Source organism: Cuculus canorus, chromosome 3 (assembly GCF_017976375.1).
Source record: "Cuculus canorus isolate bCucCan1 chromosome 3, bCucCan1.pri, whole genome shotgun sequence".
Taxonomy (NCBI): domain Eukaryota; kingdom Metazoa; phylum Chordata; class Aves; order Cuculiformes; family Cuculidae; genus Cuculus; species Cuculus canorus.
Window position 1 is genome coordinate 50819752 of NC_071403.1, and position 22484 is coordinate 50842235.

The following is a 22484-nucleotide window of genomic DNA, read 5'->3' on the forward strand; positions in this document are numbered from 1 at the left end:
AATTGTACATTCTTAATAGATTTATAACACATGGAGATTGCTGAAGCTATGATTGTGATGTAGGTCCTAATATTGTAATGTATCTCAGCATGATGGTGCTTCTGAGGTGAATTTAAGAGCTTTCCTGCTTGGTTCTTTCTACACAAATACATTATTCAGTCGCAGGAAATCAACACCACTTTCCAAATTTAAATTTTATAGTCTTAAATTACTTCTTTAGAATATGATTCAGACAGTCAGCCCCATTATTTCATATCCATTTCTTTTTTAGAAAATCAAACAGAAATGTAAATTGTGCTGAAAACCCAGGTGGTTTGACAGTTTATTTGAGAAACATTCACTGAAGCCTTCTACAAAATTAATTAGAATTTAATATTTAATCTTGAACAGTCCTGCTTCAAGTGACAGTGCTTATTACCCTGGTTTCTGACAAGGATATCTAGTCACTCAGTAGTATCAATAAATAACAGATTTGAGTTTGATCTGTGCTCCTGGATGTTGCAATGTTTTCTACTCCTGAGCGGTTGACGGGTGCTGGTATGCCTGTATATATGGGAAGGCATTTTCCAAAAATTTCTCTCATCCTTTTCTTTATAATCAGGACTACTTTCTATTAAAAGAGAGAGAAAGGAAGAGAGAAGCCACAGAAGTGGTATGCAGGTTCCTGGGCTTGCATTCAGATATTCTGTTTGGATTCCTGGCTCTGCCACGAGTTTGCTCAGTGATCAAATCACATCATGTATCACATGTCACATTGAGCCTGTATTCCTATCAGCTCCAATGCAGATCATAAGGCTGGTCTTCCATGTAAAGTTTTTAAAGACCAGGTGACAAAAAATACTTTTAACAAGCAGAAAAATGTAATTTAGGTTCTCTAATGACTATTCATAACCTATATTTTGAGCCAATAATATACTAATTACAGATGAGGTGCCAGACATACTTCAGCCTAATTTGTATTTTGGCATTCAGTGTTTGTAGTACACATTTGTAGTACATGTTTTAAAGAGATAAATTAATCCATCATTCAACTGAATCCCTTTCAGTTCTGACACTCCTGTACAAATCATACTAAACTTTGGCTACAGTAAGTATAGCAACAGCCTCATTTCTAGGCAACATTTACAGTGAAGCCATAAACATTTCAGGGGTCTTGATAAAGCCTTTATAGGAACCATACATCAACTATGATTTGGAAAAGCAAAGTAGTTTTAGGAGTATGAGACTATTATTATTATTATTATCAAAGACAGCGAAAAATTGTTACTGCTACATTTTAAAAAGTAGATAAGTTAATTGGAGTATTGAAGTTTTTTGGCCTGATATATGAGGCCAATATAGTTGAACTGTAAATATATAATTGAGTGAAGAACCAGAAGTTCTAGTACTCTAGGAATTTCTCAGACTCCGGAAGCAGAAGACAGCAGTTGTCCTGACCTACACAAGCTTTTTCAAAACCAATGAATGGATAGTGACACCCTGAGGTACCTGTAGTATGAGCAAGTGGCAGACAGAGACACAGCAAGGATACTAAACATTTAAAATTAATCAGCAATTAAAATGAGGGCTACCTCATTGCTGTATCTATTCCCAAGTAACAGCACAACTAAAATAATTCCTAATTAGGAATTTTTAGGTATGTAAATGGCCAAAATGTAAATATAAACAAACATACAGAAATAAACAGGTTTAGAATTTCAAAGAAATTTTCAAGAGTAAAACATTTAAAATAATTCCTTGAAGTGGAATAGGAAGATAAAGCAATTTTGGCAAAAGTTCACAAAAAATGGTCTCTCTTTCTTATTTTGAAGGCAGAGTAGTGGAATATCATATTTTTGGACAATTCAGTGGCAACAGTCTACTTTGCAAGTGAGAAAAGGCCAAAATTAAATATTTCACTAAAAACTCTGGTTTCAGTTCTATCTTCTTTTCCAGGAGGCTGTTCTAAGCTCATAAGTTTGCTTCAAATGCTGCTTGAGTACATTCTTTCATCTTATCAATTGCATCTTAAAAAATGTACATTTCCTCACAGGTTGACCAAGCTCCACCCACACAGGCTGAGTACAGAACACCATGTCTAATAAATATCACGTAAGCTCTCTTCAGACAAATCAAAGTAGTTTTACACTGTTAGTCCATTTTCCTCCACTCACTAATTTCTATTTTTAAAAAAATATTTCTTAAAAGATAATTACATGGAAAACTCTGTAATGTGGAGCCCTTTCAGTGGTTGCATCAGACTTCAATTTACCTCTGCCTTTGAGAATGAATTTAATAAGTCTGACCTTTTTGCATGAATGAAGATAGCATTCAGCAAGGAAGCATAGCTCTCTCCATTTAAAGACAAAAATCAGCAAGATGCTTCTCCAAGAGGATGGCAAATTTGCCAAATGTATTTTTTTCTTTTCCCTGTAAATATTTGTCATAAATAAACATCAACACCATTGTCACACTGAATTAATTTCTATATGGCTACATTATGGCAAACATAGACTTTTATACTCTGGGTAAACTTTGAAGGGTTCTCACATACTTTATGAAACCATCACTGAAGAATGTAGGCTTCAAATATGCTCTAATTTCGTTATCACAACAAACAATACTCAGAATATCCTCTCTTTAACAAGAAATTTCAGGCTGTTCAATGACAGTTAGAAACCCTTGATTCATATAAATGATCATTATCTGGATGAGTGCTTAAATCCTTGATTGCCACATTTCATATGACTTGAGGTTGGGAAGCCATCAGCATTCAGCTATTGATGGGATTATATAGGTGTCACAGTAGTTGAAAAAGGACTACCAGGCAAGTAACTGATTTTTCATTAAGAACCTAGAATTTAATGTTATGGCAATTCTTTGGAATAGTCAGTTTCCACTAGTAGTCTGTTGCTCTGATACCACAGAATATTTCATGTTAGATCTGACTTGTCACATGTGAAAGGAGAGGGAGAAGGTACAACGCTAACAACTAGAAATCCCTGTTCATTTACCACATTGTAAAAATATTTAATGAATAAATAACAATAAAAATTGTTGCTTTTTATTTCAGAGAATAAGGTCACTTTGGAACCAAGTGATCCAAAAGCCACTAAAACAATGAAGGAACAGAAAACTTGATCTGTATTGGAGCAAAGGTATGTATGCTTGGAGCTTCAGGATTATGACTGCTGTAAACATTCCGTTTGGAAGCTGGGGCTCCCTAGCATGAGAAATAGTTAGCTGGAATATAATTCTCCAAACCAGAACAGAAACAATCTTCAAGAAAGCATCAGTGGATCATAAAAAATAACAAGGCTGTTCTTCCCTCTATCCAGAAGAAAAAGACAAGGAACTTATTCCATGTGACTGCTTTATCCTCAAACACAAGCAGAGGTGCACAGAATAAATAATAACATATAATTTTAAGGTCTTTTTGATTTATTCAAAAAGAGCTGTAAATTCTGCCTCAGACACTGACTACTTCTGCAGAGTGTCTGGCAGTTTGTCTCTTGAAGCAGAGCAGTAACAGGTGCAAAAGGAAACACAAATATAAGAGAAAGAAAATAACTCTTCATTACTGAGAGAAGTTTTTAAATGATGAAACAGCAAGACAAATTAAAAGATAAAATTTTCATAAAAATTCATAAAGAGATGTTCCTACAGCATAGCTCGAGAGCCACTTTAATCCTGCTTTTTTTTCTAACTGAAGTGCCAAAAAGCATATTTCAGTTATGTCTAGTCTATTAAAAATGATATATATGAATTTTTAAATCATAGAATCATAGAATAGTTTGGGTTGGAAGGAACCTTAAAGATCATCCAGTTCCAACCCCTCTGCCATAGGCAGGGACATCCCACTAGATCAGGCTGTCCAAGGCCCCATCCAACCTGGCCTTGAACACCTCCAGGTGTTAATGCTGCGTTAAATGACGCTTTATGAGGACAATCTCAGCAAACTTAGCTTATAACCCATGTTTAAACTTAACCAGAGACATTTAATTAAGATTTTATCTAGCTTCCCCAATGTTTACTGAAACTCAATAATTAATATCAGTTATTACTCCAAAGTTAAATGATAGACAAAAAGTTAGCAGCTTTGACATTTTTTGAGAGATCTCAGCTAATTCAATGCAGAAGAAAAACTGAAATTGCATTTAGAGAAAACAGTTTACAGCTGTTTTCCACTGTGTCTAAAAGGTATACCATCATAGGTAAATTAGATAGACATAGAAGTGAGATACAACACAACTGTTTCAAATGTGTAATCGAATTAATGTCTTTAAACAAGACAAATTTTTCAGTTTAAAAAAAGATGCTGTATAAATTAAAAGCTTCATTCAAGAGAATTATGAATTATTATAGAACAATGTGGACAGTGAGTTAAACACAACACTAGGTAATTCAAGGATGTTGAAAAAAAATTGTTATAAGAGAACTAGTGAAAATCAGATATCTTCAGGGAAAACAAAAAAAATCAAAAATATTAAAAAAAATAAAATTTAACAATTTAAAAGTAAACTAGTTGGTATACGGAGAATATTCATTTAATCTTTACCTTCATTTCAAAGAAATTATCAAGTACTATTTGAAGAAAGGATTCTTTCTCCCACAACTACGTGGACAATATGGGATTGGTAATGTTGCTAATGATTCATTGGTATGTCATCAGTTGTCATTCATTGGTATGTCACCACAGAACCTTGACTGCTTTACTTCATCCTACATTAACTTTACCTTTCTTGAATAACTCATCTGCAGGCATGCCAGATTTATAACCTGAAACTGAGGGATAAAGATTTTTCCCAAGCTTTATAAAATAAATATTCTTAAACAGTTTTTTACGAACCAGTGGTGGACTTCAATGCACTATAAGCTGTCCTATAGGAGCAGGCAAAATTTATGCACTGGATCTCCTTATTTGAAATTTTTTAGCTTAGTTTAAAAACAAAACAAAACCACCCACGACAATGCATATATTTCGATTGTCAGTTGCTGCAGTGACTACAGAACTCTTACAGCATCATAAAAGGAAAGAGTGAAATCCACAGGGCATTACCCACTTGAGGCCCACAGCACAAAATAAAAATTCTGGAACATCTATATTAGAAAGAAAATCTGGATAAAATTACAGTCTTTTTGGACTTCTTGAATATACAGAATGCTGTTTGAGAATCCTGTGTAAATTTCATGTGATTGAAACAATTACATATGGAACAGTGAAAAACCTCTTACAATATGCATGAAGATCTGAAAAACATCAAACTGGTACAGTGGATAATTAATTAAATACTCATGAGCATAAATGGACTGAATTGTGCCAAATGAAAGGTGTATTATCATCAACATAAAATATAATGATACATTTTAACTATGATCTGGCATATGTACAAGGGTCAAAACCAAAGCTGCATGGCAAATTTATCTATGGGATTTTTTGATTTCAGTTTGCCTTATCTGAAACTTTAACTTCTCCAGACCATAGCTGTGGTGCTAATTATATACATTTTACTGTAAAGAGTTCTAACTGTATACAACAGCATGTTCAGACATACACATTAAAACTCCTGATCCACAAACTAAATCTTATGGAAAAAAATCATCTTCTGTCTTAAGTCTTAGAACTAGAAAGAGATTCGACACCTTCCTCCTGCTTACATCCCAAATTCGAAATTAATGAAATCAGTCTCACTTCTTGCCTGATCCTTGAGTGGAGAAAAATGCATTCAACCTCAAAGCATAGCAACAACTGGCTAGTTGTCCTTTGCTCTTTCTCCCAGACTTGGCCTACCTTAACCACACAAACTAGACTTGCTTGCAAACATGGGCAAGAGTAATAACATGCTACTTGGGAGGGTTTTATTTTTTATTTAATCACTTTTTAATTTAATACACTTCAGCTCCATAAAACTAGTTACTTCCTCCTTTAAGAACCATATCAGGAAGGCAGACACCAATGCTGAGGATTTGTTGATTGCTGTGTACGTACCACCTTTCATCATTCCCACTTCATAGCATTTTCTGAGTCGGCAAGCCTGGCAACTTTTTCTTCTGTTCTTGTCTATGGTGCACTGGTTAGTAGCAGGACACATGTAGTCATTGTGCCCTGTAAAACCAGAGGGAAAGTAAGGACACAGTTATACACAGACATAACAAAACTCTCTGCAGTAGCCTCTCATTTTTCATTGAGCATTTAGTACAGCATCTAATATCTTGGGAGGAAGGAAGAGTTACCGCCACAATCTATTGATACGGATAGTGAAGCTAACGCCTATTCACAATACATTTATTTACAAGTTCTTTAAATGTACTATTAAAAGCATGTCCATTTCTGTAGAATAATTAAAATAACAAACAACTAAAGCAGTCACAAAACAGGACATATTAATATGAACAAGTCCCTTGACTATTGTTCTTAGCCCGAGAAATACCATGCCATCTAATCCATGTGCCTGTGTTGACATTTAACAAACAGACTGCACAAACTGTTAGCTGTTTATAGAGTTAAAAAGGCCTATGCACAGAATATTTTTGGTATCTACCACAATCTGGGACAGATAAAAAAAAACCAAACCAAAACCAACACCACAAAGTAGAGGCAACAACAACTAATTAATTGCATCTCAGCAATAAATGTCTCTAATTGCAGTTGCATGTCTACTGATATGTGCAAAAACTTTTGTCAAGTTAAATTCTTAAGTTCCTATATGCTGGAACCAAGTTTGGTACTGGTATCTTTTTCTTCAGAGCTCCACTTCCTTATTTGTTACCTTCTACATCTCAGTTCTCCTTAATACATTTTCAGTGTAACATATTCTGTTATGATAACAAGCGTCTCCTTGTTTTCTCTTTAAAAAATGTATGCTTAAACCTGCTATAAAATTATTTTCCAGCTATAGGCAAAGTTTAGCAAGGAAAAAAAAAAAAGACTATCCAAAATGATCTTATTGGTGCTCAGTATTCATCTAACCACAATTAAGGTACAGAACACAACGAAAAAATTTACTGCGGAACTGTTTGTTCTTTCTTCCAGGTCAAGGGATCAGCTTGAGGTAGAGTAGGGTGGAGATTTGACTGAGACCTTGTTCTCGTCACATTATCTATCCTTGACTAGAAAATAGAGTAAAAATTACTATCAGATTACACCAGGAACATCTGCTCTCTATTGCTACATAACTGGGATGCAATCAAATTAAGCATCCAAATTGTAAACTTGTTAATATAGTGGCAACTAACAACACGCTGTCTTAAATAGACAGAGCTATTATTTCTTTTTTTTTTAGCTCTACTTGGCAGAATGGTATAATACTGGAAAAATGTGAATTCACAGGCTTTGCTCTAGGAGTGAGGTAAAGAGGTATAACAGAAATGCTACCTCAAACTCAGAATGGAATATCGTTTTAATTTGCAGTTCCTCTGGTAGGATACAGAGTGTTCTATATCTGATTGAAAACATTTCACATGTAAGGAAAAAAACTGAGTCTGAAAGAAAACAGCCTCACCATACAAAAATGCAGTATCTACAAAAAGGGAAAGCCATGTTCTCAAGAAAATGCATTTTTATTAGGTCACACTGAAGAGCAGCAAAAGACTGTATGTAGCACCTGACCTCAATTGCCACCCTTGTTTTATAAGGAAACTCTGAAATAGCGTTTCTAATTTTGAAGACAAAAATCCTCAATTACTCTTCAGCCTCCAAAAAAGTGCCAGTATGCAAAAATCAAAAATCAATATTAAATAATACCAGCAGGGCAGATGTCCTTTTTTGTTACAGTGCTTCTGTAAGTAACAACTTTTGCTTTTCCTCTGAATCCGGACCTCCTTATGCAAACTCCAAGTGTCTGGAAATAAACACTCACTTCTTAGAAGAGCACATAAAATAATCTTATTTATGATAGAGCTACAGTCCCTACTGAAAATAAACACTATTCATATTGTCATATTTTTATACTGAACAAAAATTTATCTTAAATCTACACTTTCAAGCTTAGCATAATTATTCTGTTTTCAAACACATGACCTGTGCCTGGGACAATCCGCTATTCTTTCAAAGTGCTTGACAGATTTCACAGAATAAAACCTGTAAAATTTTGAACACATAGAAAGAAAAATCTGTGTTTGAGGGGTATATTTCAGATTATGAGTGCCATAGTAATGTTATTGTTTAGAATTCATATTTGCTGTAAAACTAGAAAGAAGAGAATGCATTTAATAATTCTCATCATTTTGGTTTAGTTTAACCAACATCCAGAGGTCTGGAAAAGATGTAAGCAACTAGAGAAAATGTTTGATAATTAGAGTATATAGTAGAAATCATTATCACATTAGTCAGGGAAGAAGAAAGAAACGAAAGGAAGAAGGAAGACAGGAACCTTTCCTGCTTCTCTGCAATACTATCTGATTTCAAGTATTCAGTCACAGGAAGTAAGGAAGTTTCCTTCGCAAGGCACAGACACAGACTAAGGCAGTCTAGCTTGGCATGTCATAGAACAGAAAAAGATAGAACACCGTAGTTAATGAATAGGTAACACACAAAGACAAGTTCCATTTTAAAGTGAAACAGTATAACTCTGTAACTCTGTTGTAAAGTGAATAATCTTTTAACTACTTAACCTTTTATTTTATCCTTAAGGCTCATCTCTCAGCAAAGCTAATTCTGAACAATCCGACTTATTAGAAGGGATTTCTCACTGGTAGGAATTATTGATGTGAAATTGGAACACATCAGCAGGCACCCAGCTGTTCTGCACTTCATTTTCATGTGATCCAAAGAGCAATACATACTACAAGAGAGGCTAATTAGGCTAGTGGTATAGTCAGTATCAAAAGGAAGAAATGTCTTCAGTGATCACTGATCCTCATAACAGGAGGCACATCCACTTTGAGTCTGTTGTTATATTGATTTTTTTGAAAAAAATTGTCAGATAAGCTGCACAAAACTGAAGACAGTGAGTTTAATAGGGTAGAAACCTGTAATCTCCCCATATGTATGACTTGAAACTATCATGGGCTACATGAAGGAAGAGTTTGAGGGAACTATTGGGGGAGTTTGAAGAGCGTTGGTGTGTTTGTCTTATTATATCTCACACATTGTACATTTTAAAACAGCAAAAATACCATAAAGTATTTCTACAGAATTCTACTATGTTCTAAGGTCTTCCCAGACCATAGTGCAAAGATCTAGCTCTTTTCTCAAAGAACTAATTTTAGTTGTTACAATCTGTATGATAATGACCAACAATGGAGGGTGGATGATAAGGAAGCAAAGTGTCAACTAGAAGATAATGGCTGAAATTAGGATGATTTTGAGTTTATTCTAATCCAGCCCATCATAATCAGATCTTTTCCTTTCCGCACAACGCAGTCTGACTTTCTTCGTCACTGGGAGTCATTTGGCTAGTATTTACATTCAGAGACTTATCACTGTTCATCTAAGAGTTCTCAGGATAGCTGTGGTATATGCAACAGCAGCGTGTACTTGAATTGGAGTAGGCGGATGTTTTACCTGTGAGGACTTCAGTCAGCAAAACACTCCATATTTCTTTGAAGTTAAGTGTTACCACATTCAGGAGAACATTAATGCATCTGTCTAATTCCAGCAAGTAGTCACAGTAGAATATATATGGTTAAAGTAAAGTACATGCTTGAGTGTTTCACTGAATTACAGCTTTGAAGAGCTAAATCAATTTTTTCCTTGACCAGCAAGGATGAATATTGGGATCACATTAACATATCAATCACAATCAGCATAACATAGAAATATTTTTTTTTAAGAAAAGTGTGAACAGTTTCTATGTTATATTCCAATAACCATGAAATGTGCCCTGAGAGAGTGATTAGTTTAAGTAGTACAAAAGTTGTTAAAAAAATGAACTAAAGAAATTGACATGTCCACATCCCAGCATGAGAATGCTTTATGACAGTGCTACAAAGTCAATAAAGGAACATTTTTGTCAGCTGAATTTTGTATGACAGTTACTGGTGTCATTGAACTGACTCATCCTACATATCAAACAAAGCCTGTAATAATTATCCTTTTACCAATACATGTTTTTCCTTTAGTTATTCTTTATTTTCAATCCTCATGTCACAAAAATGTCTTAAACCACTCTTTATGTATCAGCATAAGGCATCTGCCAGGTTACCATTACCTGTGGAAGCACTAGGTCCTTCTGCAGAATTTTATGTGTGTAGGTGAAGGGAAGGCTAGAGTGTAGACTTTACCCACACCTTATGGTGCCAAGAAACTGACAAGTGGGAACACTGCAGATGAAAAGTAAAACCTTGGAAAGAACAGCCTCAAGAGCAAGTGAAAAGTTTTCATAAACAGTAAAAAGAAAAAAAAATATCACCTGGATGTAGCATATGGTAACCCAGTATGAACAGATGTTGAATGTGAAATAAAATGTTATACCAAATTTAAGTTAAAGTGACCCAATGAAACTGCACTGATTGATTTTATAATCTCACTCTTTCTTAACAGGTTTCACAAAAGAACAGAAGATTATGTATAATTCCTTTATAAGCACAGACACTCAATTTCACAGCTTAATTACCCTCAGACAAGGTCTTGGGATTTGGAACTTGGGTTCTCTTAGCAACTACCCAGCCCTGATGAAAAGATTAATCATTTTCTGTTCTTAAACTAGCAATACATTACTAAATATGACAGCAAGGAAAAGGTCCTAGAAGATCCTAAAACATACTGCCTTTGCATCCGGTGAGGAAGCCCTCCTTCTACACATATCAGGAAAGAAAGATCACAGAATCACTGAAGAATGAGAAAGGAGGAAAGGCTAGAATCTGTATCCTCTGTATTATGTCCTTCTGGTGTGTCATGTAGCTCCAGTACTGAGCGTTCGTTCACCTTCTAGTGGAATCTGCTTGCCTTCACATATATATAACACTGTTCACATGAATAGTTAATTCAAGCCAAAACATTATGGTAATGACCTTTCCTAGAACTTTCTGTGTGCTAGGTCAGCTAACGGGAAAAATGAAGAATGATTATGGGCATTGCATGAGGATATCAAACCTGCTGCAATCTCACCAGTTTAATAACACGTGAGCATATAAATTGAGGAAGACTGACATATAAAAAGAAAAACGCTATTTAATATTATAGATATATAAATATGAAATTATATTTTCTACTATAGAAGATAATTTCAAAGTTTTAACTGTTGGCCTTAGTCCCAAAATTTCCATTGCTGTTTCATCTACTATTGCAGGATTATGATACCTTGTGCAAAGTCTACTTCTCTGCCAATTCCATTCCCATCTCTTTTAATTTTACAGAAGGTAATAAAATAAGAAGCATATTTTTTCCCTCAAGAGAAATTAAAAAAGATGCCAATCTAGATCCTAATCTCTACAAAATCTGGCAAGGAATGTGACATCTAGTTTCTGCTTCCCTATCTGATAAATCACAATTGTTTTATATCTTTGACACGTTATTAAACCAACAGCTGTGTTAAAGGAAAAGCTCCCACAATATATTACTCACAACCATCTCAATATGATCCCTCCAGAGACAAAAAGCATTTTCAGAGACAGTCGTAGGCAAGGCATAGACAACTTATTCCCATAAACTTTGAATGAAATCTCATATTTTTAGCTTTGTTTGAGCTAAAATGGGAAAGGGTGGAATTGGAATTCTACTACAGAAAACTCCCACAACTAATATAAAAAGGTCAAAAAGTATTGCAAATTATTCTTGCACGCTTAAAACTCAATCAGTTGTTAGCAACAAGAAAACTAGAATCATGGAATGGTTTGGATCAGAAGGGGCCTTAAAGATCATCCAGTTCCAACCTGTCCTTGAACACTTCCAGGGATGGGGCATCCACGATCTCTCTTGACAACATCTTCCAGTGCTGTACCACCCACACAGTAAAAAATTTCTCACTAGTATCTAATCTAAATCAATCCTCTTTCAGCTTAAATATTAAATTAATATTAAATATTAACTTAATGTAACTCTGTATTTAAGTATAAAAGCAGATTTAGTATTGTAATGAGACTTAATGAATAAGTTTAGCTAGCCTTAAACTATATTCAGATCTTTGGTATGTGAGTGGCTCTGCTATCATAGTGTTTACAACGACCTGTAATGTGTTCATCCTTCCATTACCCCTGCAAAGGAAGTGCATTTTACTGGGGTAGAGTCAGGATTCTTACTGGGCAGAGCATGAAGTGAGTGTGGACATTCCCAATCACAGTGAGTTTTCTGCGTTGTAGTGTATGAAACTGAAAATGCAGTACAGTCAACTCCCGATTTGTTAAATTATTATACTAAAATTTAACATCAGTATTTTGACTGAAAAAAAGCCCCTTTTCTGTCTATGTACCACATTCTTAAAAAAAAGTAAAATCTAGTTATGTTCTTCTTTCATTTACATCATGCGTGCTTTATAGAAGATTCATCCATTTTATAATCAGAAGGGCCAACAAAGATAACTTAGCCAATTGTCCTGCATATCTCTGGTCACATTTTAGAGTGAGGACTATTTGTGTTATTTACAACACAGGGAGTCCAACTATTTCAACAATTTGTGACTAAATGAAAACAAATCTTTGAGAGAAATACATAATCTTATTCAAAGAATTCAGACAATAGGATATTTACTACATCTGTTACTAAATTAACTAGCAGTTAATTGCCATGCTAGTACTTAATAATAATAATTCTGAAGTAGTAGTACACACACATCATTAAAGTTTGTTAATAGTGTCCTTTTGGAAATAAATTACATCAAAGATCATTTCATGCACGTCCAAAACTTTCATCAGTTTAGTCATCTTACACAGTCCTCTAGCTTGATTTCCACTTTTCAAAGGTGATTGTAAAGGACAACTTAACCTACAAAAAGTTTGAAAGTTTGTTGGATTAAAACTTAAGGAGCCAGTTTCGATCAGTAAATCCACTTGAGATAAATGAGGTTTCAAAAAGATATTTCCCTTCACTTTCTATTAAAACAAGTGGAACAGTTAAGCATTTTCTTGCCAGACAAACAAACTTGTTCTCCTGTAATTTGTAGGGGTAAGCCTCTTTTTTTTCACCCCTCTGTGAATATTTTAAACTCCTGACAGGCTCAGCCCTGAGCTAGGATTAATGTGAGTTTCTAAATGAAATATTCATTAAATATTTGCAACATGAAATACCGTTCAAGTTCTCTTGTTGCTTGATATGGCAAAAGAACCATATTCCAGAGGTAGTAAAACACCCTTAAAAGCTAATAATACAGGATACATTGAGTACGAATTTGAAGAGTTAGGAATTTTGTCTTGAAGGTGGGAAAAGCTTTGGACTTGGCAGAGGAAGAACCAGTGACCATTTATAAAATCAGATAACAATCAGTGAATGTTCTCTACTTTGTGGCAAAGTGTGTTCCCCAGCTTCAGAAAGGCTTTCAACATTGCCTGGGGTGACATTTCATATGTCAGCTGGGAGAATATAGTTTAGACGATTTCAGAAAAGCAGTCTCAGGGATAAATTATTGCAGTTCATTGTAACAATGGAAGCTGGTATTGAATGAGGCTCCACAGTGTCTGTCGTGGATCCAGTTCTATACAGTAAAGGGTATACACTAATGGGTAATGGACTGGAGTATTTATTTTATTAAATTTTATTCATTTGTAGATGACATTTATATGTGTTAGAAGAACAGAAAAAAGACCATACTACTCTTATAGTCTGACAGAACTAAATCTGAAATAAATGGAAGGAGTCTACAGAATAATAATTCTAAATTATCTTGGCAAACTGGAGAGAGCACATGTGGAAAAACAGCACAAAATTAAGGACCAGTACAAATCTCTACATTAAAACAGGAATAATCAGATGTACAAAACAAAATGGGAAAGAAGTGGTTTCTTCTCTAGAAAAGCATGCTTGAGTTTACTCTGCATCACTCACTGCTTGTGTGTGAGCAGTGTCATGTTTTTGTAAATAACTAAAATATTACATTGTGATGGATGCAGGCAAATACCACCAGCTGGGCTTGTCAGGTAAATCTATTGTTCTGTTTAGTACTAGCAAATTATCATACCTAATTTCCTTAATTATGCTTCAAGAAGAAAACAGGGTAAGGTGGAGAATCTCCAAAGAGCTACTAGGAGATTAGAAGCCTAGAAAAGAACTATGAGAAAAAGCTGAACAAACCGTGTTTCTCCAGGTTAGGTAAAACAGATTTTTTTTTATTTTTTTTTTTAAAGTGCAATAGCAATCAGCTGTCTTCTGAAGGCTGTTGCAGAAAGAAATAGAACAGCATGTTTTCTTTGGCATGATAGACAGGAAATTAAGCCTAACCTGCAGGAAGGAATTTTCAAATTTCATAGTAACTTTCAAAGATAGGGAGAATAAAACATTGGTTGAGGCTAGAAATTTTTAAGAAACTGTTCAATAAACGTATATAGGGAACTGAGAGTAGCTGATCAGGACATCACAGGACAGAAAGCTGGACTAGGGCTCAAACTCCACTGCAGTCCTATGATTTGCTTAGACCATGAAAAATAAGGAAGCATCCTGGATATAAAAATCTTAAGTCACTGGCACATACATGCTCTGTGCAGCACTTCAATCTTGCTGGACAAGGACCACTTTCAAAGTTGCCTTACTAGAAAGTATTGGCTCCTGCTTTTCCGTAACACCCAAGTTTCTGAAACAAGATCATTATCAATTAGACTGCTGATATTCAAAATGCATGCTAGCAGAAAGTGATCAGAGCATGTGTTTAACTCTAGAGAAAAACTAGCAAACCCACAAAACTAAATCAGAAGTTTCAGAAGAACCTGACTGACCACAGGGTGTTAGAGCAGTCTCAATGATGGTTAAACCCTGGTGGACTTTCCAAATGCACATTTTCTAGCCTTTGAACTCCCAACAGTCACCTACCTCTCAAACTGGAACCATGTATGATCCAACCTGAGACTGAATATTGGTCTGCAGCCCCAAATTTATTGGCTGAGACTACCTTTGCTAGCCTAATTCAGGTTCACCTTTTCTAGTTTTGTTCTTTCTGCTGACAACACATAGAATCAGTGTACAAGCAGTTTTATTAAGGAGGATTTTGTTTTCTTGGCTGCAGGAACTGTGCAGCATTTGTAGTTGTTATCAAACAGATTACAAAAATACCATGAAAACAGAAGACAATAATGACAAGTTAAAGGAAACATCCCAGAAAGCTCCCAAATTGAAGATGTTGCAATTGTTGCTCTGCAGTATTACCTAAACACTCACTCAGGTGTATTTTACCAGTGAAATTCTTGCCAACTCAGATGAAAATATGTATATTTTACCACAACTCCTAGCATTACAGTTTGAATTACGCACTTTCAAAGTACACCTCTATCGCTGTAAAGTTAAAACAATTGATAACACTAGAAGTCTACTGCCAAAACTCTCCTACTTGATGGTCACAAGGCATAACTGTTAAATAAAATCCATGTTTAAGACACACAACTAAAATACTTCCCAGTTTCAAGAGTTCCTGCACTTCAGAGACAACTGTATCTCTGTGATCAGGACATCAATGGTGGGCGTCTGGAATCCCTCAGCATGGCTATTCATCCATTCTCAGATGCCAACCTGTTCTTGCCAGACTAGCACTGTCTCCCATCATGCAGTAATTCTTAACTGAATATTTGTGAAATATCCCAGATTTTTGTCTGAGTATACAGCTGTGAGAAGAGTCAACGAAAGTACACCTGAAAAACAGCAGAAGGCCATGTGAAGAAGGCAGGGAAATAGAACTGATGATTCCTAAAATACTTCTGCAAATCTGAGATCAAGATACCCTGCAGTGTAAAGAGTTATTTCTTGTTTGTTCCAAATCCTTTGTGCTTCCACTTAGGGTTCTTAGCCCCATGTATGTAGGTATTTTTTGGATGCTTGTCAGAGATGGTAAGTTCTCAAGAGAAGGTAAGTTGTCAAGAGAAGGTAAGAGTAGTTCCTTCCTGCCCCATGCCCTTTGTTGGCTACCAAAATACCAGGAGAATTAGAAAGAGAGGGAAAGAATAGCTGAGTGGCAAGGGGATTCTTAATTTGTAAATGACATTTGTAAGGCTGATGTTGAAATACTTCATCCAAACCTGATAAACAAGTTTTAAAGGGGCTCTTATGGGTTTGAGTGTATCAGAAAAGGTGTAAATTCAGAAGATATAAAAATATACAGTGGGAAACTGAAACATTTTTCTTCATTTAAAATATCAAGACAATTTGATTGCAACAACTGAAGTTATAAGAACATCCCATAGGAGAGAGATACTATATACTAAGTCTGGTTTGTGAATGTGTAGTAGAAGCCAAAGTGATTCAAATTAGAAAGGTAAATTTTTAGCATATATACAATGATCTTAAGAAAGCTTTTGAGCCCACAGGACAAGGCTGGGCATCTTCTAAAAAATTAACCTCCATCAAGTTACCAGTCTTTGTACATGAGTAACATATAAAGTTTATATTGAGAGAAGACCAGACTTAATGATCTCATGGTACTAAAATCCATAAATATTTTAGCAAAGAACAGTGTGCTGTGATGTGAGGGCTTGTTATGCTTCTAGATTCAAGACAGTTGACCAAGTACACTGTTGAAGGCTACATATGCTAAGCAAAGAATAAAACATTCTTCTATCACCAAGCAACACAGTGTTCTTCATGTCATATGAATTTCTCTTTCATTAAATATTATACATTAATATCAGTCTGCACAGACTTTTCTCAAAACAAGGCCCAAATCACATTTGGGACACAAACTAACAAAATGAACTGCCATGGGCAGTTTCAGGAGGCCCATGAGAGATTTTCCACCAACTATCTGTTGTTTAAAAAAATTAGGGAGTTTCATGTACTAACTCAGTCACTAATTCAGGTTGCCTTTTAAGCTTAACTCTGACAGCAAAGAAAAACAACTTAGCATTTAAAAGTCACAAAATATTTCCAGAACCATTCCAGCCCCTCTGAATAAAAATCGAGACATCCATCTCCACCTCTGGAAATGTCCAATGCAGATGTGAGGTTTCACAGAATTCAAGCGCGTATGCAGGTAAACTTGATCATTGTTCTTGTCTATAATGACATTTTCCTGTGATTCTATTAAGAACCATATAGAATGTTTGACTAGATTCTACTGAGAACACCAAACTTCATCGTAGCAATTCTCCTATGAAATCTCTGATGAGAAGCAAAAAATGACCAGCTATCTCCGCATCTATACACATATTGAGAAATGCAGGACAGCAAGGCACAAAAGAGACCTGGTTATCTTGCATGTAAAGAAAGACACATTCTAAACAGAAACAAAAATCTCTGCTGAAAGCGTTATGTGTTACTGTTGTATATACAAAAAAATCCTGTATGCCTCAATACAGCTTAATTATATGATTCCCAGGCAATTTTTTATCAATGCATATCATATACACAATGCAGATATCATACTATTTAGTCCACATACTCTTCTACAAGTACACTTATGCATTAATAGAGTCCATTCCTTGATATCTGATCACAACCTATTTAAAATTATTACCATCTGCAAATTAAATGGCATGTTTTCTCCTTTATTAACAATTAAAAATTACAGTCATTTTCATAAACTGGACACATGTACAATGAGAACGTGCAATTGCTGAGACAGAGATCTCTTCCAAATCCAGAGGGAAATTAAAAGATTTCCTTAGTTTATCAAGACTGGATACATATGGCTTTAAAAGTCCTTTAGAGGGCTTTTCTTACCATCTGTGACCCAGTGATCACAATTTTCTCCTAAGTACTCCCATTCGAGTTACTTTCTTGATATTAATGGATGCCATTTTTTTATGACTGCTGTTAACAACAAAAGAAGTGGAACAACTACAGATGAGTTTAACAAATGGAACGAGAAATCCATTTGTTCCATAGGAACAAAGCATGTTCCTATGAAAGAACTGGGTTTGTTTGGTCTAAAAAAGAGACGACTGAGGAAAGATATGATAACAGTCTTCAACTATGTAAAAGGTTCTTTCTTCATGCCCACAAGAGATAGGCAAGGAGCAGTGGCTTTCAATTAGAGCAAACATGGCTTAAAGATCAAGAAAAGCATTTTATGGGGCACTAAAAACTTAAGCATTAAATTTTTAAAGCTTATTTACTTTAAAATTATTAGCAAGAACTATATTTACTAATTAGCATATACTGTAGCACAAACAATCACAGGTCCATTGTGGAGGACCACAATGTCTGTCTACATGGAGACTGCGGCAAGACCACCCAAGTGCTGACATAGAAATGTGCAGCTCCATGAAACAGTTAGATTCATTTCTTCTTCAGTAACAACCAGTAGCTAAATATCTGTGCTGTACAATTACTCGATAACTAACTTTTACTTAAGAATACTTAATTTTCACTCTGTGGTGACTTAATTCAATTTGAGTACATGGACAGATTTTCAAAATTCTAGGAATAATTCTGATTTGATCGGAGGAACTCAACAGAAAAAATAAAGAAAAACAGTTAGTAAGGGAGCTTTTTCCCCTATATCACAAGTTTAAGCAAATCCCTCAAATGATAAGAGAAAAATATTTCACCCTTTTCCCTCCAGTGTTGCTTATTATTGAGCTCTGGCTGTAACAGTTCTCTTCTGAAAATCATTTTGATGAGTCTGGAGAAGCAGAAATACAAGTAACTATTAACTAATCACTGAAATTTAAATTGTTGCATGAATGTCTACCCTGCAGCCAATCTTCTGCTTTTTTCTTTAAGTCAGGGAAAATTCCAAGGTGAATGCTGGAAGTCTTATTTAACTCACATCAGTGGTAGTCATACAACAAAACAGGCAACAATCACACTTTGTGACATGAGGTAAAAAATATTCCTCACTATATTTATTTTTTTTAAAAGAGTGACAGGATTTTTTGTGCCTATATATCTCCTGGGGATTTTAAACACCATAGAAAACCAACTAAAGCATACCACTTTGCTAGTTTTCTAGTTGGGAAGGAAGAAATTAGTTTAATTTTCTCCTACAAAATAAGTCTTATATACTGAAGAGTATCCATATTTTCCATAGAATCATACTTACCTCTCACTCAGTTTAAGAGCTATTGAAATCCATTCCACAGAGTGACAGGCATTGAAATCAAGAATCCTTGCTGTCACAGTAATTAATAGTTTTTCTGTTAGATTCCCTTTATTCAATCGGACACCTAGCACAGTACTTTTTAGCCATGATGACTGTGAATTAAACCATTTTATGCATAGTTCAAACCCTTATTTTGCTGACAGATACAAATACTATTTCATCAAGAAACTATTCCTTTTCAGTATTGGTTCTCAGAAAACATATCAAATCTTCAAAGAGTTTAGATTTGGATTAACTGTCTTGTTAATGGAGCACTAAATTAAGATTAATAAATCAATCAACATGAATTAATCTTTATCTGACAGGGAATTCTCAAAAAAAATTGTTTTGGATAAGAACTCAATCACAGAGAACAGATATATTTGTACACAGTGGTCAACTTGATCCAATACAGATTTTTAAATTAGATTTCTCATTCTGTCTCCATGGTCAGGTATACCTAAACCAAGGAGAACCTAAAGAAAAAATTCTTTCCCTCATTAATCTTGGACTAAGTAACAACATATTATATACCTCTTAGAAGCATTCACCGAATATAGAGCTAAAAATATATGGGAGAGCACGGCAGTTACTAACGAGTACCTAACAAATGTCATTGTCCTGGCCTCAGACTCTAATCTGGAGTAGCTTCACTGTTTTCTGAAGAGTAAAGAGTAAAGGTGACTCACTTTGACAGTTCATTACCTTGAATACTCCTTTTGAAAAAAGCTTTGCAGCCCTCACAAGACCAGACCCCATAATGGTAGCCTGAAGCATAGTCATTGCAGACAGCACAATACCGCGTCTCCTTGGTGGACTCCATGGACAAGCTCCCTTTCTCATTAGTATTGGACATCCTCTCTCGGATGCTGTGGCGCCTGTTATCAGAGCTTGGCCTGTTGATAGCAAAAAAACAAGCATAATTCTTTCAGTGAAGTTAAGTCTTATCCACTCCTGCAGATCATAGAAGAGGAGCAGATCTAGTTTTGAAGTGACAGATGGACAAAAAACCCAATCTTTCATCACCTTTTGTCCTGTTCTAGTTGGAAAGGTACAGAAACAGCAAAATACAGGGGATTTTCACACAGATCAGTCTGATGTTTTTAAGAGTTTTACCTTGAAAAATTAAAAAGCTATTTGATAAATCAATAAACATTTTTCAGGGAATTACAGAGGAAAACAAAAATAATCAACACCTTTTTTCTGTGTAACTGCTTCTGTCCAAAGGATTCAGCATGACTGCAGTACCGTTAGGAAGTCTGAGAATCTGAGGCAAAAAATGCACCTGAATTTGCAAGTCACTTAAATTATTAAGCAGTCTATTTTCAAGTATTAATGCCCAATTATATATGGAAACTTTCTTTACGTTGTCAAAGATGAAGTACTGCATAATACTGTCCCTATTCTCATTACAGTACTACTTTTATAAAAATAAAGATGTGGGTTTAGTACAACATAAAAAGGCACAAGATATTAAAAATTATTACCAAAGAATGTTCATTCTATTAATGTACATGTTGCTAAACACATACTAGATATTACTAGACACACTAGGCATGCACATAATTGACATGTGCAGTAAACTGCTGAGAGAAAACCGAAATGTATAATGTTAATGACAATGAATTCAAGTTTGGTGAATCTGATAAGAGATTATTATGGATAGCCACTGCCGACATGGTAAACAATATTAAGAAACAAAAGAAATTACGGAGGGAACCAGCAATGAACTCTGGCATTGCACCTGGAAGGCAAACAGCTCTTGCAAAACATGCTTTCTGGTAAAAGTCTGCACTACAAATTGTCTGGGAGACAAATACAATTGGGTGTGAACATTATCACACAAGCTAAAGCATGAAAGATCCTAATGTTTACTGTAATTACCCAGTTACTATGAATGTTTTAATTGCTGGTCAGTAAACAGGTGGCCCTTACCTCTCCAAAGTCCAAACATTTTCTCAAGCAAACATATCTTGGTTTCAAACCTAAAAAACAAGAGGGTCTCTCCTATAGATTTCTTTCTACATACTTAATTTTGCCTAATTCCCTTCACCAGTAGCTCAGAAATTTCCTTTGTTTTGATGAACCAAGATATCTGGCACCAATAGCACTTTACTGCCTCAAACAAGTTCTGCCTCAGAGCTTTCTGATTACTCTACATATGCTCAACCATCCTCTTTCATTTAACCAAAGTTCCCTGACATTTGCTGCTGTAATCCGTTTCAATGCCCAAAAGCTTTTTGACCAGCCAAAGCCACTTGGACACTCACACATATGCTTCCAAACATCCCCTTGAGATTTTTATATAAGATTTCTGTCTCCAAATACAAAGTATCTTTTTTTAACAGCTTTGAATTAATATAAGTCATTAGCAAAACATGAGGAATTATCATGTTAGATAGCATGAACTGCTATAGACAACATCCAGGAAAACTGTGTTTTTTAAACCCAAAGTTCTTTGTGAAATCTTATATACTAGCTAATTTTGAATACTTATTTAAATATATTTTGTTTCCCTGGGAATTCTGTGCAAGACAGAAGAAACTGCAAGTGATGAAGTCCTGACATGGTACAAGTCTGACTTTTTAGTGAGATGGGAAAACTGGAGAATGTCACAATTCTGACATGATTTTAACAAACTAGGAAAGGAAGAAAAGAGAAAAGTCTTGCATATTTTAGATGTTAAAATGTGAAAAGGTGAAAGCAACATCATAAATTGTTATGGATACAATGCGTACGTTGTTCACGCAACTGCTTTTCCAACCCACCTGACCTAGGTAGATTTTTGTTCTTCTCTAGGTCCTGAATTTTCCTTTGAATTTTCTTTATCCCAATGCCTCATCTAATTGACTTTTTATTTCTGCTAAGCACTGATCAAAGCTGTTGTTTCTTATCTTCTCCATCATCTTACATTCACTGGTGCCTGCAGCTAGATCATCTAATCCACCTTCTCAGTATAACTTTAAATTCAAAACAATTTCTTAAAAAAAAAATATTTATTTTGGGGTGTATATAGCTTCAAGAATGTTTTAAATATTTGAACTAAAAAAATCTAGCAAGTAAATAACTGTCAAAATAATTTTAACAGCAATCTACTTGTTTGCTAGATATATATGACCACCTCACAAATATTAACAATTTCTTGGGGTTTTTTTTTCAAAACTCATACAAATATACATGTTACACAAGGATCAAAAAAAATATATTTTTGTCAATAAAAAGTAGAGATAAATTAAAATTTTATAAATTCTAAGTTTTCTTTTACAAAAAAGAAAAACAAAAAACACCTTAAAAACAGTAAAAGGAAAATAACTTCAAGTTCCAAAGCAACTGCATGTGTTTGTAGGCATGCAGCAATTTTCCGACACCACATACACACATTTCCTAAAACCATCCTTGTTTCCTAGCTGA

The 22484-nt window shown here is 35.0% G+C and overlaps 1 protein-coding gene across 1 annotated transcript in view; it reads right to left on the bottom strand.

Moving 5' to 3' along the window:
* ESR1 (estrogen receptor 1) overlaps window positions 1-22484 on the bottom strand; it is a 173129-nt gene that overhangs the window by 66607 nt on the left and 84038 nt on the right. Inside the window, 2 exon segments of the mRNA XM_054062231.1 lie at window positions 5969-6085; window positions 19779-19969. Of these exon segments, the coding sequence (XP_053918206.1) occupies window positions 5969-6085; window positions 19779-19969 (308 nt within the window).